Source organism: Hyperoodon ampullatus (genome assembly GCF_949752795.1).
Source record: "Hyperoodon ampullatus genome assembly, chromosome: 7".
NCBI classification, from domain to species: domain Eukaryota; kingdom Metazoa; phylum Chordata; class Mammalia; order Artiodactyla; family Ziphiidae; genus Hyperoodon; species Hyperoodon ampullatus.
Genome location: NC_136920.1, coordinates 13145821 through 13164981, shown reverse-complemented (window position 1 = coordinate 13164981; position 19161 = coordinate 13145821). Strand labels below are relative to the sequence as shown.

Genomic DNA, 19161 nt, shown 5'->3' with positions numbered 1-19161 from the left:
TCAACCACTGCGCCACCACCAAAGCCCCCCAAACTAGTATTAAGCTTAAAAAACAATTGCTCTCCATCAACAACCTCAAGAGAGTCTTTCAAAGAAAAACATTCGCTGTAGGCCCAGCACCCGCCCACTCGGGGCTCCTCCCCCTAAACTGCCTGGGGCTATTTGTCCTTGACTCTTCCAAGTAACCCGTTTCTCCTCTGGCCTCAGAATTGAAACAAGCGGGGCCGGAGCCAGCCTGTGTGGGAGAGTCGGTGGGGAAGGGGCGGAGCAGCTCATGGCTGGGCTGCCAGACCTCATCTTGTCCTTGTTGTGGGGATGGCGGGCAGAATGCCATCTCAGGGGCTCCTGTCCTAGGGAAGGACAGCTTCCTCACAGCTGCGCATCTTTAGAGTCAGGGCCCTTTTGGGAATTGGTCTCTGGGGGCTTGACTGAGTGCTGAGTTGTATCACCCTTGGAGGTGGGCTATCTAAGTTCAGGGCTGGCTGAGTGTGGTAGAGCTGGAAGGAGTTTGGAAGACCACCCGGGTTGTCAGAGCTCCCTGCCCCTCGCCTTTGGCATGGTCAGTCACTGAACCAGAAACCAGGATGTTGGATTCCAACCCAGTGGAGTACAGTGGTTAAGAGTGTGGGTTCTTGAACCATGCAGCCTGGGTTCGAATCCTAGCTTTGCCATTTTCTTGCTGTGCCATCTTGAGCAAATTACTGCTAAACTGTTTTGCACCTTGGTTTCCCCACTTTGTGGACTTGCCGTGAGAATTAAACTGGTTAATTCATCTAAAGTATTTTGAAAAGGCCTGGTATGTGAAAGTACTGAATACATGTCAGCTATATCGCTGAGCTGTGCCAGGAAGTCGTGGTGGGTACCTGGCATGTCTTGGGGCCTCCCCTTTCCCCATCAGAGCAATGGGAAGAATCACAAAGTCCTTCCCTTATCTCTCTACATTTCGGACTCAAGATGCCTGAGATGGGTAACGGCTCCCATCGGTGTGGGATGGAAATAGAACACTAGTTACCCATCTGGTTGTCTCCCAAATGTCCATCTGCAAACTGGGAATGGCAGTCCAATGCCCACCCAGTGAATCTCAGGACTAGGGGCCAGTGGATGTTTCTGGACAGCTGCCCTCTTTGAATATCTGGGCCCCAAGCTAGAGCCTGGGAGGCAGGTCCTCCTGGGTTCAACTAGCCTTCATCATCCTTGCTCAGGACATGAAAGGCTGGTCTGCATGAACACAATTCGTGGCGGTCTCCCAGCCAACGGTCCCATGCCACTTCCAAAACTTGTGGACACTGCAGTCCCTGGGGCCTGGTCCCAATCCTGGAGAGGGGCACACCCCACCCCCGGCCCGGCAGTGCCCTGGAGCAGCAGCCGGGCCAACTTGGGAGACCACTGCACTAGGAGTCTGTGGGCCTTGGGGTACACATGGGACTGTGTGTATTCAGAATTCAGTGGGACTGACAGCCACAAAGCTGCTCATAAATAAAATACGTAATCACCTGTGGCTGGGGTCACAGAGGAAAAGCCCAGGGTACGATGAGAACCTAGAACGAGGCATTGAACTTGGGTGCCTCTGGGTCCTGGAAGACCTTCAGAAGCTTAAAGCCAAGGCTGGGGCAGGAGCCTTGGGGAGAGAGAACTGTGTATCCTGCTTCCATCACTGAACCTGGCAACATGGTCTTCCCCTCACATCCTTAAAAACTCTTGGTAAATTTTTTTTTGCAAATAGTTTTAACATGCTGTGTTTCCCTAACCAATCCTTCAATCCCTTTTAGACAATTCAGTTGTCTCCTTGTCTCCAGTTTTGTTTTTGTTTTTTAACTATTAGAAGCCACATGGCCTCAGGCTTTTTGTCTAACAAGGCAGCCACTCAGGGCGCCCCGGCTACACCATCTCTCTTAATCCTCATGGCAAGCTCGCAACGTGGGTGCTTGTTGCTCCCGTTTTACAGGAGGGCCACCAAGGCTCAGAGAGGTCAATGATTTGCCTGAGTCACACAGTTAGAAAGGGGCTCAGCTAGCAAAAAGAATCGAGAACTTTCCAATTCCGATGCGTGGACACTAACCGCTGTGTAGTGTGGTATTCTGGACCATTTCTTTAGGATAGGTTCCCAGAAGTGGAATTACCGGATCCAAAGGGGCTGGTTTGTTCCTTTTTGTTTTTAAGGCTGTTGACACACGTGCTCACAGACGCTTTGCACTGATATTAAGGAGAGAAAGATGAGCTTCTGGCCAATGCTGCCTGCCACGCTCCCCCCACTGGTTCTTTTTGTGGGTTCCTCCCCCCATAGTTCTGTAGCCCTGCTCCACCGTGCCTTCCCCTCTATACAGCATCTCTGCATCCATCGTCCACTGGGTGAGCATTTACTACGCGCCTACGTGTTCCTCGGCACACCTGATGGAGCCAGGGCCGAGGGTGCCCTCAGCGGTAGCTGATGTTTATCTCACCCCCCTATGGGTGTGTGGCCAGGCTGGCATTCCACAGCCCCTACAGGGACCGGAAACTCTCCGTGCCAGCCTTGCTCTGACACTGGGCTGGCCAGCTGGGGCCTTGGCTGGGAGAACACCTCCCTTTCCTTCAGTGTCTGTGCCTCCTCCCTCCCTGTGTCGCTCACCTTCCAAAAGCTACAGGGAAATCCCATGGGCCTGGGTGACCCAGGAAGGGGACGAGAGGCCCATTTTCTCGGGTTCCTGGCAAGGTGGCTCTGCAGGGCTTTCGTTTGCCCCACGCTCTGTCTCCTTCACTTCATCCTCCCCTGGAATCTTCCTCTTGCTGCCCTAGCCAACATCCTGCCCCACTCTGCTTGGGACCAGCCTAAAAAAGCTGCCACCTTCCTTGGGGCTGCTGGGTAGCTCTCCCAACTTCTTTCGCCTCCCAGTCAGAAACCCTCCCCTCCCTCCCTTATCCCTCTTGGTCCTTAACTTTCCAGAATGTGAGGCTCAACCCAAGATGGTTTTCTGGGCACACAGGAGAATTTCAAGTGGTAAATGAACTGAGCATTGAATAACACCGAACAAAGTGGTAAAAAAGGTATTTAATTATTTTATTTTCAATGTTCTGTCATCCTCAGAGATCATCTGATCTCCTCAAAGAGTCTCTATTTGATGACGACATGTCTTTCAATATTTCTAACTTGGCTTTATTTCTAGTATACTTATTTTTACAATTCCCTTGTATTTTAGGCAAGCAATACAAAAAGCCCATTTATCTTGTTATCTTTTCTAGTTTTTCTGCATATCTACCTCTGTACCTAATCTTATATAGATGGAATCTATATAAAATGATGTATAATCATCTGTATATGTGATTTTTCTTAGTACAGCCTTTCATCTCTTTCTTTCACCACTTGTTTCTTCTCTCTCTCCCGCCTCTCTTCTCCCAGTGGCATGACTCACCCCCAGGACCAGCAACATAATTTGCAGGGCCCAGTGCAGTATGAAAATGCAGGACCCTTTGTTCCAAAATTATTAAGAATTTCAAGATGGAGACGGCAGAGCATTAAACCAAGTCCAGGACACTTAAGTGCAGGTCACACGGCCACGGAGCTGGCCCTGCTCTGTCCTTCCCTTGAAGCCCTCCTTTTTTTGGGGGGGGGTTGCCTTTTTTTGACTTGCAGAACATTTGTTCCCCGACCAGGGATTGAACCCGCCCCCTTGGCATTGAAAGCACAAAGTCCTAACCACTGGACCGCCAGGGAATTCCCACCCACCTTTCTAATTTACCCATTTTCATAACTTGGTTTGTGTTCTTCCATACTTCCCTCCATGTTCACATAGTCATACCAGTTCGTAAGAGTGGTTTTTTGGCCATTTTTTTACAAAAGATGTATCATATTATATTTTCTTCTTCGTATCTTGCTTCCTTACTCAACAGAGCGTGGAAATCTCTCCAACTGGTATAAGCCTATTTCATTCTTTATAAAGGCTGCATAAGATGCCATGCTGTAAATAGACCATATTTATTCTGCAACTTTCCCAACAGATGGGCATTCACTCTTTCCAATTGTTTGCTGTTCAAAAAACTGCAATGTATACTTTTACGTTTGGGCATCTTTGCATTGTAAAATAAATTCACAGGATAGGGTAAAGGCTCCTTTTCAAATAAATTTGTTGCAGCAAAAACGAGAATTAAATTTATAGAAAAGTCTGAAGCATAGGGCCAGGCAAAGGCAGTAACAAGGTTTGGGAAGTGCCGGTCCTGCGCTGGGTTCTCTGTGAACCGAGGCCTGGATGGAAGGAGGCTGAGAGGTAACTTCTGTTCCTGCACACAGAAGTCAAAACACAGAAGCCAGTCTCCCTTATTGGGATAGGGGACAGGAAAATGCCTGTGACACAGAAAACAAACCCTTGAGTATATCTGGTATCAATGAGCTGCCTCGGCAATGGCTGTCCTTGGAGCTGGCGGCCCCTGCTCACTCTTTCACTCATTCAGTCAATCAGCAAACACTGTGCTGGGCACTCTGGAGGTATGGGGCTGACCCAGCCTTTGGCCCTGCTCTCCAGGGTTTTCTGATCTAGCAGAAAACATGTGTGCCTTTATGCATGAGAAATAGTTTCTCAGCCCAGAGATAAGTATACAGAGGCATGTAGAGACCCCCCACAGACACATAGGCAGTCACAACAACATACACACTCACATATACACGCAGAGACATACACATAGTGGTACACACACTGTCACACCACATACACACACACACACCACGATCACACACACACGCACCGCAGCCAGCATCCCAGTCCCTCCATCCCCCTCCCCACCCCAGCACTTGTAGAAATAATAACAACTTCACAGGAGCACCGGGACCGTTGCTGTGGGAACCGGGATTCTGAAATCCTAACTTGGGAGCATTTGAATCCTCGCTCTATGACATTAGCTGCAGAGTTTGTGCTCTGAGTTCTGAGTCATTTCCCATTCAAGGGGTCAGGCTGGGCAGCCAACCGGGGAGTTGGTGAGGACAGGCAATTAAAGGCTTGATTACTTCTGTCTGAGTGATGGAGTAGCCCAGTTGGATGCTTGTAGGAGAGCTGTGTCTGCAGGTGTGTGTGGGTGGGGGTGTGTGTGTGTGTGTGTGTGTACGCTCATCTAGGTGTGAGTCCATGGAATATTCTCAGGTGAGGCTGGGAATGTATAGCAGTCGTGCCTGAATCTTCAGCCCCTGCAGCAGTCAGGCCAGGTCAGGCTAGGCTGTGATAATAAGTACATCTCAAAATCTTCATGGCTTAACACTAGAAAGGCTCACTTCTTGCACAAAATTCAAGGTGGGTCAATGTCCCCCTCCACCTTGTCTTTGCATCGGGAACCCAGGGCCTCTAATTTGGCCACAACAGAGCAGGAAGAGATGGAAGAGGCTCACTGCCTCTTATCTACCTTGGTCCTTCTGCCTAGAGGTCAATGGCTCCAACCTAAGGGCAGGAGAACCCAGAAGTGTAGAGGAACTCTGTTATGAGCACTATGGTCCTAGCCATATCCCTCCTTTCATGTTTCTGCCAACCGAAATATCCCTGTCCGGCATGGATCCAATTCCTCGGAGACAGTTCAAATCCTGGCTTGCTAGCTTGCTAGCTGGGCACTTGCTAGCTGGGTGACTTCAGGCCATGTATCAGCCAGGGTCCCAACAGGAAACAGGTGGCACGCTCACAATAGGAGTTTGAAGGGGTCTCATTTAGAAAAGGACTATTTAGAAAGGCTAATGCAGTAACCAGGAGCTCAGAGCAGCTGAGCTGTCATCACCCTGAGCCTGAGAAGACAAGACCACAGAGTGGTCACTGAGACCCAGAAGGAGAAATTCAAGGAGAAGTGACCCCGTGGAGAGGACCAATGACCTTCAGATGAGGGACACAACCTGCCCAAGGGATCCCACCGGGAGGGAACCAGGAGGATAAACACCACGACTTCACTCTCTTCCTTCCCTCCTCTCTCTGCTGGGACTCCTCATTGGCTGAGCCCAACAGAAGCCCAAGTGCCCTAGAAGATGCTGATTTAGTCGAAACAGGTCAGCCTCCCAGGGCAAAGTGGACAGAGGCTCTGGAGGGACAAATGGACACAATCTGGCACAGTCAATTGATTTCTATTCTCTGGACCTCCCTTTCCTAATTTCTAAAAAGTGGATGCTAATACCTACCTCACTGTGTTGTTGAAGGAAAATGGAATAACATATGCAAAGACCTGGCATATACTCGGTCCTCAGCAAATGTTAGTTTCTTAGTGTCTGAAAGTACTTCATAGTCCAGTGGTTCCCCGCTCAGTATGCTCCAATTACCCTAAAGTCTGGTATGAATTTCTCAGACAAATTTTCCAAACCGAAAATGTTTTTCCTGATAATAACTCCCATTTTTGAGCTTCTTCTGTATGTGAAGTATTTTACAGGTATTGCCTCCTTTTAGACTCACTAAACTTTTGTAAGTGTTATTGCCAACAAATTGGGACTCTGGCTGAGAGCAGTTAGTAGCCCCTCCATGGTCACTCAGCCAGTAAGTGGGTCTGGCCCCAAAGCCACAGCTGTTCCTCTCTGTTCTCCTCTGATTTCTGAGGATGCGTGCACGATTAGTAGATGAAGTGCAGGATGCTGCAACTCCAAAGCTTGAGAATTTCCCTACCCTGAAAGGAGGTAAGGGCACCCAAGGTCGAGGACCCTGTCCTATCAGAGGCCCCATGTAGCCACAGAAGGACCCAGAAAGTGCCCCCTACCTTTCAAGGCACCTGTGTGCCCTCCAGGCCTGAGCTCACTCACGGCTGTTGCTGGTTAATTTCAGGTCACCCAAGTCCAACCCCATCTGGCCAGCCCAACACCACCAGTGAAGAGAGCCAGCTCTTGGAGCCAGGTGAGGAAACAATCTTGTGGGGCTCACAGTCAACTTTCTGAGACCAAGTAGGTGGTCTGTTGGGGTGATGGGAAAGGGAAATGGGTTTTTATGGTACCAGGGAGGCTCCCCGACTTCAGACAACACTTCTCCTTCCTGACCCAATGCCTGAAGCTCCACCACTAGATTCACTTTGAGATCTTCGAGCTACCATCTTTGGGAGGCCACTGATGAAAAGTCATGCACATGTGGGCAAGGTATTCAGCAGGCATTTAAAGGGGATTTGTTGAGAACAAGCTAAAGGACACTTGGCAGGAGTGGTGGGGTCCATCAGATGGGTCCTCAATTAACTCAACAGATATTTAAGGACCTTCTCTGTGCAAAGTTGTGTGCAACCCTGGGCAAAAACAGGAGGTGATTCCCCCAGGAGGGGCTCTGGGGAAGGGGGGACCACCATCCACTGAGGCCACCCATCTTCAACCCCATCACCAACCCCATGTCCATCCTCCAAGGTTCTGGTGTCACAATGGCAGCCTCCATGGTAGTACCCTCAGAATAGCGGAGGGGCCTGGGAGGGGAAGCATGGCACCCACAGTAGCGGGGGAGAGGGACTCTCAACCCAGAACCCTGCCCTCCTTTCACACAAGAGTGACTTTGGAGACAGAGGCAAGAAAGAATAGTCTGTGGGGACAAAGTGGACACCCCAGGGCTAACCCATCCTAACCTCCAGTCACCTTCGGCCCTACCTTCTCCTGTCTCTAAGGAGGACCAAAGGGTCAGGGGATGAGGCAGCCCAGCCCCATTTGGCAGACTGGAAGGCTGAGGCTCAGAGCGGGTAGGGTATGGTCCAGGGTCACGCAGCAGGTCAGGGGTGGGACCCTTGGCAGCTGTCTGCCTTCACCTCCATCCCTGAGGTCGGCAGAATCCGAATCAGCCGAGGCTCAGCTAGGGTCTGGCCCTTCCAGGGGAGCGACTCCAGGTCCGCCTGATGAACGGGAGCAGCCGCTGCAACGGGACGGTGGAGGTCTGGTTCCGGCAGTCCTGGGAGCCCGTGTGCGGGGCACTCTGGGACCTCCGCGCCTCCGAGGCCGTGTGCCGCTCGCTGGGCTGCGGCTGGGCGGAGCCGCTGGAACAGCCCGTCCCGCCGACCCCGGCGCTGCCGCCTGGTGCAGCCGTGGGAAACGCCAGCTGGGCCCCGAATACCACTTGGGCCCTGGCGCCCACCGTCCAGTGCAGCGGCCCCGAATGGCAGCTCTGCAAGGTGGTGGAGCACGCGTGCAGCAGCGACGAGAGGCTGGTCCAGGTCACCTGTGCAGGTACGAGCGGACCTACCCGCTCCCGCCGCCGGCCTCCTCCCTGTCCTACCTCCCAGTCCTTTGGCCACTGCCCCGCCTCCTGTCCCCAGCCCTGGCCACCGGACCCAAGTCTCGTCCTCCGGACTTCTATCCCGACCTACCACCGACGCGAATACAATTGGTTCCCTCACCGGAGGGCTGCAGCGCCTCTACCCCCTGGTACAGAAATATGCCAGGTTCCCAGGATCTCTTAGCGCTGCCGCTCCCCAGCCCCGAGACCTGCTCTTCAGGCCCCGCCCACCCGGTCTCTTGCCCCACCCACTAGTCTGCCGCTCAGCCTATCCCGCCCGCAGCCCTGAGCCGATTCCTCAGCACCGCCCACCAGGTTGCTAGCCCCTCCCAAAAGGCTCCCAGCCCCTCCCACTAGGTATCCAGCACTGCCCCTGGGTCCCCAGTCTTGACCAGTTCCCCACCTCCTCCCCACCCCAGGTCCCCAGCCCAGACAGGCAGTGTTCCCCAGTCTTGCCCACTGGGTTACCCGCCCCTCTCACTGGGTCCACAGCCCCACCAGGCACAACTCTCCTGCCCAGTCCCAACAATCCTCCCCCTGACTTCCCTTTCTTTCCTCCTTCCTCACATCCACAAACCCCTTCTCCTCCTATCGCCAGAAAACCTCGATTTGAAATTGGTGGGTGGTGGCAGCCCGTGCGAGGGCCGCGTGGAGATGCTGGAGCACGGACAGTGGGGTTCGGTGTGTGACGACACGTGGGACCTGGACGATGCCCATGTGGTATGCCGGCAACTGAGCTGCGGCTGGGCAGTCCAGGCCCTGCCCGGCTTGCACTTTGCTCCTGGCCAAGGACGCATCCACCGGGACCAAGTGAACTGTTCTGGGTCGGAGACCTACCTGTGGGACTGCCTGGGGCTGCCGGGAAACGGCTACTGTGGCCACAAGGAGGACGCCGGCGTGGTGTGCTCAGGTCAGTGGGCGATGCTGAACCACAGTTATCCAACACTTACTGTAGGCCTGCTGGGCGCCAGGCCTGCAGTTAGTGCTGGAGAGATGGTCCCTGCCCATGGGAGGTCATAGTCCAAGAGGGAAGATGAGACCCAGACAAACATAATCCAGGAGAGAGAGTGGCAAATGCCTTAAGAAAGGAAGCCAGGTGGAGTTAAGAGACAGCAGGCAATCCAGAGCTGGAGGGCTAAGCCTGCCCACCTCCTGGAGTAGGTGACATTAGAGGTGAGGCTTTTTCTGAGTAGGAGTTGGTCACCTGGTTCAGAACAGCAAGAGGAGATGGAGGCTGGGAGGCCCTGTGGAGGCTGTCAGCAGCCCAGATGAGGACAGGAAGTTCTGGTCCAGCCATTACTTCTCTTAATGTGCCCAAGAGTGGGCAGGGAGGCAGGTCTCGTCCAATGTACATTCTGATTCAGTAGGTCTGAGGCAGGGCTTGAAATTCTGCATTTCTAACAAGATCCCAGGTGATACGGAAGCTGCTGGTCCAAGGACCACATTTGAGCAGCCGGGATGTAGACAGCAGCAGGGCCAGCTGGAGCAGGTCGGGGCAGATGAGAGGAGGGGTGCAGAGGCAGGAGGGAGGGTACACAAGATCTGGAGACCGATTGGCTCAGGGGAGTTTGCATTTGTGGGTCGGGGCTGGTGAGGGTTTCTGCCCAAAGGATCCTGACCTGACTCTGACCCCCCACCCCCACCCCCTGCAGAGCACCAGTCCTGGCGCCTGACCGGGGGCGCTGACCCCTGCGAGGGGCAGGTGGAGGTGTACTTCCGAGGGGTCTGGAACACAGTGTGTGACAGTACGTGGTACGAACCAGAGGCCAAGGTGCTCTGCCGGGACTTGGGCTGTGGGACTCTGGCCCGGGTGCCCAAGGGGCTGCCACACTCCCTGTCGGGCAAGATGTACTACTCATGCGAGGGAGGGGAGCCCACGCTCTCCGAGTGCTTCTGGCGGTTCAATAACTCCAACCTCTGCAGACAATCACAGGCAGCCAGGGTCCTCTGCTCAGGTATCCCTCCTCCCACCCACCCCACTCCCCCCACCCCCAGATTTGGACTAGGAATTGCATCTGAATCCATAGCCTAAGAACTTACAGCCCAAGGACTACAGCTTGGGCTAGATCAGGAATGGCAAATACTGGCATAAGGGGGACCGTTGCCCTTACCCTGCCCAGGCAGACATTACTAATTAATCAGGGCATTCTTTTCCCCAGATCCTTGACTCAGTCCCAGAATCATGGATCCAATCTTTATTAAGGCATTCTTATATGCGAAGCAGTGTTCCCTATTGACTGGAGCCAGCTCAGGAGATAAAGCCAATTTGCCATCCCAGGGCTGGTGATCATAATAAAAATAACATTAGGAGACACTAATAATATTAGCCACAGTGTCTGGAGCCCTAATCAGGTGCCAGGCATTGCTAGGCACTCAGTATATATTTCAGCAGAGCCTCCCATCTGCTCTATGAATTGGGTTTCACGAAGTCTAAGATGGCATTGGTGATAAGTCACACTGTTAGTATTTTATGTGCCATAAAGGACAAAAATGCTGCCATTGATTGTAACGATAGATGTCATCACCCCGATTTCTGAGGTGTTAAAATGTGAAAAAGCAAGAGTGTTACACAAACACAGCGTTAGCATCTCTATGGAGTTCAGACACCAGGCTATGAATTCCAACTCTGCCAGTTACCAGCTGGGAGGCTTCGTCTTGTGAATATGTGGATGCTGATACCAGGCACTTCACAGGGTAGCAGGGAAGTCAGATAATATCCACCAAGGGACGTGGTAAGCCCCATCCCTTACCAGTCAAATGATTATGATAATGACGAGACTGTCAGATTCCCACCTCCTGAGGCAGGTGTGAAGACCAAATCCAATACTAGATGGAAAAGGGAAATACTCGTGTTCTATAGCAGATTATACAGAAGGAAAGGCTAATTCTTTCATTAGCCCTTTATTTAAACCAAAAAACCTTCCTGGCATTTAATCCATGGGATCCTCCTTATTGTGGGGTGTGGGAAAGACTCAGCCATGGGCCCCGGTGGGAACACACCCCCAGGTGCAGGCCACTTGTCTGTCTTGTCCAGTTTCTAGCACAAGGCCTGGCCACAGTAGGTGCTCGGGCACGTGTGCTGAGTGAATGAACAGTGCTTTCTGACAGGTGCCCGGAGCCTGCTCAACCTGTCCACTTCTGAAATCCCTGCAACTGGTCAGCCGGTCACTGGGGGTGAGTGTCCCTGGGGATGCAGTTTCTCAGAGGCTTAGGTACATGCGTGTGTGTGTGTGTGTGTCTCTGCGGGAGGGGTCTGACGGTTTGTCCCCCATCCCCTACCTCCAGACAGTGAACTTGACTCCCCCCACCATCCCCGGGGCTCTCTGGCTGCTTCGTGCTCCTTTCACCTCTCCTGCCTCTATCATGTCAGCTCCACAGCTCCCTGAAGCCTGGTATTTCTTGGACAGGAGTCCTCTCCCCACTCTCTGTGAGCTCCTGTAGGGCAGAGGATAGAGCTGTAGAGAACTGGAGCTGATCCGACACCAGCCAGGGGGTTGGGGACACCGAGGGCAACAGCCAGTGTGTTTATAATGTTCTGGGCACCTGCCAGTGCTTTATAGTCATTATTTCCCAACCCTTTAATCTTCCCGGCAGCCCCCTGGGGGAGGTCTTCCCACAACCCTTACATAGAGGAAGAAGCTCCGGCTCAGAGGGTGAGGTGATGGCCAGCAGTGTCAGCTGGAATTTGCCTGCAAGGCTCTGAACTCTGAATCCACACTTGGTCTGTCCTCCACTTGTGTGTAGCCAACTCCTGGGGCCCAGCCCCCAGCTGTGCCTCTTGCTAGCTGTATAATGTTGGGCAATTCTTAACCTCTCTGAGTCTCAGATCCCTTGACTATAAAATGAGGATGATAGGGGCTTCCCTGGTGGTGCAGCGGTTGAGAGTCCGCCTGCCGATGCAGGGGACACGGGTTCGTGCCCCGATCCAGGAGGATCCCACATGCTGCGGAGCGGCTGGGCCTGTGAGCCATGGCCGCTGAGCCTGCGCGTCCGGAGCCTGTGCTCCGCAACGGGAGAGGCCACAACGGTGAGAGGCCCGCGTACCGCAAAAAAAAAAAACAAAAAAAAAACGAGGATGATAATCCTAGTACTTCTCTCCTAGCATTGTTGTGAGTCTCCAGTAAATTAATTTTTATAAAGTACTTACAACAGGGCTTAGTACATAGTAAGCACTGTCTGGGCCTCAGTTATTCTTATTTATTGATTATTTAGTCCAGGCAGGGAGCCCCGGGGCAACCCCGAGACAACCACAGGGGCTGGCCCGGATTCACAGGCTTACCCCTTCCCCTGGCTCCTGGCTCCCTCTCTCAGACCCTCTCCAGAGGTGGGTGGGCGGCTTGGGGAGGAGACAGAGGGGCACCAAGTCCTGCCAGGGAAACTGGCAATGGCTGAGGGCACGGAGAGGGTATGAAATGCTGGGGACTGTGCAGGCTGGAGGGCGAGCTCCTGCCAGGACCCACACACCCTCGCACACTCTCAATTGCTGAGGTCAGGGTGGGGAGCCACGTCGCCCTCAGAAGAGCAGAGCTGTTATGGAGAGCCGGTCTCCAAGGAGCACACTCCAGCCCTTGGTTCTGCAGCCCCTCCCTCAGCCCCTGACCCTCTTGGCCCACATTCACGGGTCTCCCCATAGACCCCCACAGTCCCGTCTCTCCCTTGCACCTGCTTGCTGCTGCTAAAGCCAGTTCCTACCCCAGCCCAGTCTGCCCCATTTGCAAACAGAAAGGGAGGGGGGAGAAAATGAGGATGGGGGGGTGGGGGTAATCTCCCAGCAGGAGCAGACACTGCCACCAGCCATGGGGTCTGGGTGATCTCATCCCCCCAACCTCCTGCGTTACTGTCACTACTCATCCTCCAGCTCTGTGGCCTGCACACCCCAGGCTTTATGCACTGAGCAGGAGATGGTTCGTGTCTCTGGGATGATGAGGGTTAGGGCCTCACTGCAGCTTCCAGCCATTCTCTGCTTTGGGTTCTTTTCAGCAGGGGTGAGGCTAAGAGGGAGGGGAAGGTAAGAAGTCACACCAGGGCTGCAGAGCTGGGAGATCTGGAATCATGGCCCTCAGCCCCGCCCTCAGGGTGCATGTCTGGTAAGAAGGAGCCATCTGGGGCAAGGAAAGGAGATCTCGCTCTCCTAATGGTCTGTTCCCTGCCAGCAGATGCTCAGAGCCACCTTCTCTGGGGATCCAGCCTTGGTCTTCCCTGTAGAGAATCAGGTGCCCCTTGGAGGGCCGCATGCCTGTCTATACCTTCATCACAGCAGGAAACTTACTGAATTGGATTGAGTCGGCTTGTCAATCTTCCCACTAGACAGAGACCCTCAAGGCCTGTGACACTGCCGGCACATTTGTCTCCCCAGGTCTAGTGCCTGGCACACAGTGGGTGCTCAATAATTGTTGAGCAGAGACAGATCTCCTGGCTTCGTGGCCAGGAGAAAGTTTCATTCAGCCAGTTATTCATTCAATATGCATTTCTCAGACACCTACTATATACCAGGCACCTAAAAGCAGATGGGGAAATTCAAAAGAAAGAAGGGAGGAGGAGGATACGTGCAAAAGGGAAGTGGGTCAGATGCAGAGAAGAAGGAGGGGTGAGAATGGCAAGGAGAAGTCCATGTCCTTTCCTTTTTCTCCCTGATTTGGGGTTCTTGCTTCCAGAATCTTCTGTGACGGTGAAAATGAAGGACTGGGAATCTCGAGAGCTAATGCTCCTCATCCCTTGCATCGTTCTGGGAATTCTCCTTCTTGTCTCACTCAGTTTCATAGCCATCATCCTCTTGAGAATTAAAGGAAAATACGGTAGGTGCAGAGTCCCAGGAGCCACGGGAAAGGCCCAAGGATGAAAAGAAGCAGACCTGAGGCACAGTCCTCCCAGGGGGACATGAGCCATGGGGAACCTCAGCAGGAATGGCAGTAATCCAGCAATGGCCACCCAGCCCTGGCCCCAAGAAGCACCTCCTGATGGGAAGGATTTTCCCAGCATGCCCCCCAGAAGTCGTCCACAAGAGGACCAGATTGTGTGTGTGTGTGTGTGTGTGTGTGTGTGCGGGCGTTTGGGGATGGGGGAGGTGAGGAGGGAGGTGTCCCCATGAGATCAGAGCCAGGAAGATGCAAAAAATGACTTGTAGGATCTCTGCCTCCCCTTCCTCAGCCCTCCCCGCTATGGTGAACCACCAGCACCTACCCACCACCACCCCAGCGGGGACCACACGCTATCAAGAGGTTCCCATCACCATCGCCAAAGAAGAAAGTAGGATGTCACCCACCCTGGGGGTGAGGAGGGCGGGGGAGGACAAGAAGGGGATATTTTCCAGAGGGTCAGTACTGCTTAGGTCAAAGCAGTGCCCCAGCTGGAGATGAGACCTGGGCCAGCCCACGAGTGGCTGTGGGACCTTGAGCAGCTTCAGCCTCAGTCTGGGCCTTGATAGGCCGATGACTTTCCAGTGCACTCATTCTAGAACTCTAAGCTTTTGAATTCTGGACCAAAACAGGCCCAGGGCATTTTGGACCTTGGTTCTCAAAGGAAAGCTGTGTTTTGCTAATTGGCCAGTTGGTTTGTAACACCACTGCCTCTTCCAATGGTCTGCCCAATCAGCCTCCCTGCAAAACCCCATCAAGATTTTCCTGGAACATAATTTTATTTCATATTTTCCGAGTCAAAAAAAATGGGATCAGTTGTCCATCTTTAATGATACAGCAATGCATTACCTCTTGAGAGTCTTGTGAAGAAGTTTGAGTTTAATCACACTTCATTATGAATATATTAAATCGCCTTTATTTGAAAGAGTTCAGGGACAAGAAAACCAATACAAAACTCAGCCATATGTTATAAAGATTCTTTGCACACAGGATATCCATATATTTTAGAAGAGAGTATGAACACAGACCTAGCACAAGAGTAGGCACAGAGCAGCCGCTCACTGAATATTATGGTCTAGAGGTTAAGAGCCACATTGCCTGCTTCTCTAGGCAATGTGAGAATCTGTCTGTGCCTCAGTTTCCCCAGCTATAAAATGGGGACACTAACCTAGCTACCTCACAGAGCTCTTATGAGCATTAACTGAGGTAATATTTATAAATGTTGGAATAGTGCCTGGCCTGCAGGGACTACTATGTGTTTGTTAAGTAAATAAATGTTATTTAGTTCCCCGTGTTTGAAATGGATGCGGGGGAGCTTGGAAAACCCAGGCCCGACGGTCTTGTACAAGATGGGCTGCCTGGCACACTCCCTGCCCCTCTGTCTCCGGTTCCCACTGTTCACGCTCTCTGCTGCCTCTCTCTGCAGCTTTCTGCCCCCTGCCTTGCCATGCTCCCCACTCTGTTCTCTCCCCAGTTCCCAAGCTGCCCATCCAGGTCCAGGCTCCGCCCCCTGAAGACTCGAACTCCAGCTCGGACTCAGACTATGAGCACTATGACTTCAGCAGCCAGCCTCCTATGGCCCTGACCACCTTCTACAGTGAGTGCCTGGGCCCGGACTCCCAAGGGCCCACTGGCCTGCACCAGGGAGAGGGCCAAGCTGGCTGGGGGACCTGCACTCGTTTCCCCCCTCGGTGACCCCTGCATGATGAGAGTGGCATCTCCCTCGCTGTGACCACTGGACTGACTCTCAATGGTCCCGCACTGAAGTTTTCAAAGTGCTTTGTGACCCTGGAGACATCTCAAGTTATTTCCCCTTGGACCACCTTCTCTCCCATGCTTGTCTGTGGTCATGCAGGTCTCAAGATCAGTCCCTTGACAGTCATCTAACTGTGGCTGCGTCTGTGTCTGATGCGAGGCACTCCAGTTCAGATGGCTTCTCGCGTGCTCTCACCCCTTCTGTGTCCCGTCCTGCCCCGTCAATCTCACCTCCTTGTCCACCTCCACCACGAGCCCAGCTCGCACTTCTCATCCGGCTTCTCCAGCTCTGCTCTCTGCCTGTTGGGGATATAGAAGGAGGAATGCCAGTGCTCAGGCAGGGGTCACGCGAGGCCGTGAGGTCGGACGAGAGCAGAGACTCTCACATCTATTGTGAAATCCCTTGGGAGCTCACCGAAACTTCCTGAGCCCCACCCGGGACCTCCTTTATAAGCTAGGATGAGAGTTTGGCTGTGTGTGACACAGACTCCAAATGACATCATCCGGAGAAGTTGGAGGGGGCCCGGGCTCCTTTCTTGCTACTCTGCAGTCCCTAAGACGTTGCCCGGTCCACATGGTCCAGAGTGGCTCACCACCATGTCTGCATTCTAGGCCGCCGGAAGGGGGAAGGTGAGGCGTGCCCTGCCCTGTATGGCAGGACGCCAGGGATGCCCACACAGCTCCCACACACTTTCCACCAATCAGAACTTAAACCCAGCAGCTGCGAGAGAGACGGGGAGACAAAGCCTCTGTCCTGGGCAGCTGTGTGTCCAGATAAAGCCCAGAGGTCTCCTAGTACCGGGGGCGGGGCAGTAGGATGGGTACTGGGGACAGCAGCCATCTTTGCCCCACCTGCTAAGGCAGGGCCTCTGGGGGGCAGTGTGGATGATTCCACTCTGCGGGGGCCATGGTCCAGCATTTGGGAACCACAGAGATGAGTGTCCTTAGAACCTGAGATTCTGAGTCCAGGCATGTAAGATGCAAGACCGGGAGTCCCAAATCCTGTGACACGGAGACTAAAAGTCAGTAGTAACACATTCAAAAAGCTGACTCCCAGATTCCAGACACAAGTTCTTAGGATGCTATGAATCTGCACCGCTCTGATTCTGAAACAGAGGTACCGCAGAGCCCAGGATACAAAGATTCCAGACCCTCAGCTTCACTCTGGGAAGGCTCCTCAAGGGCAACATCTGGCCTTTTCCTGCCCTGAGCTGCCCAAGCAGAAGAACTCCCCGTGTTCCCTTACGTGGCAGGAGGGACGGCTGGGCCTGGGGAGGTACAGGGCACTAGGGTTTCTGGCCAGAAGCAGCCTGTCCCCAGGCCGGTTTCAGATTGAGGCTCGGGGTCTGCCTGGACTAGGACTTGAGCCTGGGATCTGATGAAAAAGACGAAGCCATCAGGGTTGTCCTCCTGCCCTGTTCAGCCTCCCGAATCCCACAGAACACCAGCCTCTGCTCCGGACTCCCCGGACAAGGAGGTGGAGCCTACCCACCTCCTTCCTCACCGCCATCTCTGCTTGTAGATTCCCAGCGGCACCGCTTCACAGATGAAGAGGTCCAGCAGAACAGGTTCCAGATGCCCCCCTTGGAGGAAGGTGAGTCAGGCTGGGGAGGGACGTGGAGGGTGGTGATTAGGATGCCAGCCCTGCCTCCAGGCTTAGCAGGTCACTCGCCTTGAGAAGCATCAGCGCAAACTCCCTCAACAGGTCTTTCCTGACTTTAACAATTCCCCTTGGCAGTAAGTTCTTTCTCAAGTTTAACTTAAAGCACTCTTGCTGCACTGCATCTTCTTTATCATGATTCTCTCTTTCAGGCCCAGGACTCGAAGAGGTGCATGCCTCCCAGGTCCCACCTGCCAACCCTGAACACTGCATTGCAGACCCCCGCTCCACGGGCCCTCAGCGCCACCCAAGGAGCAAGGGCGGCTCCAGCACATCTTCTGGGGAGGGGTACTGTAATAGCCCCAGCAGCAGGCTACCTCCGTGGAACTCTCAAGTGTTTTCTTCAGAGAGGAACCCCCTGCTGGGGCAGCCCCCGAACTTGGAGCTGGCTGGCTCCCAGGCAACTTTTCCAGGTAAGGTGGGCCCAGGATTGTGTGCCTGCTCCAGCCTCCCATCCTATAGCCGACCTGGCCAGAGGAAGCGTAAAGCTGGGAGCCCTGAGCCAGTCTGAGTTCAGGACTCTAGTTCCAGCTCGGCAGCCACGTGCTGTGTGACCTTGGACAAGTCTCCTCCCCTCTCTGGGCCTTCATTTCCTCAGGTGTCAAGCTAAGGACCTGACTCTACTGAGTCTTGAGGGCCTCCCAGCTCTGGCACTTTGCGAACTAGCCTGGCAGAGGGTGACTGGCTCTGGGGGTTTCCAGCAGGGCCCTCGGCTGATGACAGCTCCAGCACCTCCTCTGGAGAGTGGTACCAGAACTTCAAGCCACCGCCCCAGCTCCCATCTGCTGAGCAGTTTGGATGTCCAGGTGCCAGGGGCAGGGGAGGGGGATCTGGGAGGGGGCACAGAGAGGGACTGGAGGGTGGATGAGTGGGGTAACTCTGGATACACTGGCCCACAGGGGAAAAAAGAGAAGTAACGGGATTTTTTAAAGCAAACAAGAATATAGGGAGGTAGGGAAAATGGATGTAGGTGGGGCAGAGAAAGATTTAAAGAGAATGCCTTGAGAGGAAGTGAGCTCCCCATCAGTGGAGGCATTCAAGCAGAAGGAGCCAGATGGCCCCTTGGGGGAGATGGTGGCAGCAGAGAGGCTCCCAGCACTTGGGGACTATAGCCCTGAACTACACAGACAAGACTCTGCCTTCAGAACTGACATTCTAGCGAAGGAGGTAGCCATGAACAAGATTATGAGATGGTCTCACACAGCATCCCGGGGGAGAGGAATGTGGACCCAGACCTGCTCAGCTCTGTCCCTGCTCAGCAGGCACAATGACTGGGCCTCTCACTGACCTGAGTCTCCCGGCCACACAGGGTCCCTCACTCCCCAGCCTGACTCCTCCTCCAATGAAGACTATGATGACATTGGAGCAGCCTAGTCTGGTCCCGGCACGGCTCTGTGTGGGCTGTGTGTGCTCCCTGTCTCCGGACTCCGGCTTTGCCTACTCCCCCTGCCCTCCCCCCACCCTCCCCCTCCTGCCCCAGGAGCTGAGAGTCCTCCCCTGGAGACGTGAAAGGAACCTCCACACCTAGTATGGCCCAGCCACCATCCATCGACAGAACCTGCCAGCACAGCCCTCCCCCAGCCCCAAACAGCAGCCCCAAGGAAGAGGTGCTGCCTCTGAAAGGGGCCGAGCTCTCCGCCTAAGGGGTGAACAGGCAGAGTCTAGGCCACTGCTCGGCAGGCCGCGTGGAAGGTTTGAACTGGAAGATTCCTGAGGCCCCTTCCGACCC

At 53.8% G+C, this 19161-nt stretch overlaps 1 protein-coding gene across 1 annotated transcript in view; it reads left to right on the top strand.

The window, feature by feature from the left end:
- CD6 (CD6 molecule) overlaps positions 1–18806 on the top strand; it is a gene marked incomplete at both ends in the record, with an annotated part of 40636 nt that extends 21830 nt beyond the window's left edge. Inside the window, 12 exons of the mRNA XM_079708210.1 lie at positions 6750–6818; positions 7763–8113; positions 8761–9072; positions 9815–10117; positions 11271–11336; positions 13817–13957; positions 14310–14408; positions 15492–15614; positions 17295–17366; positions 17585–17845; positions 18134–18238; positions 18742–18806. Coding sequence (XP_079564336.1) covers positions 6750–6818; positions 7763–8113; positions 8761–9072; positions 9815–10117; positions 11271–11336; positions 13817–13957; positions 14310–14408; positions 15492–15614; positions 17295–17366; positions 17585–17845; positions 18134–18238; positions 18742–18806 — 1967 coding nt within the window. The remainder of the gene's footprint in view (positions 1–6749; positions 6819–7762; positions 8114–8760; positions 9073–9814; positions 10118–11270; positions 11337–13816; positions 13958–14309; positions 14409–15491; positions 15615–17294; positions 17367–17584; positions 17846–18133; positions 18239–18741) is intronic.
- Between the last annotated feature and the right edge of the window lie 355 nt (positions 18807–19161).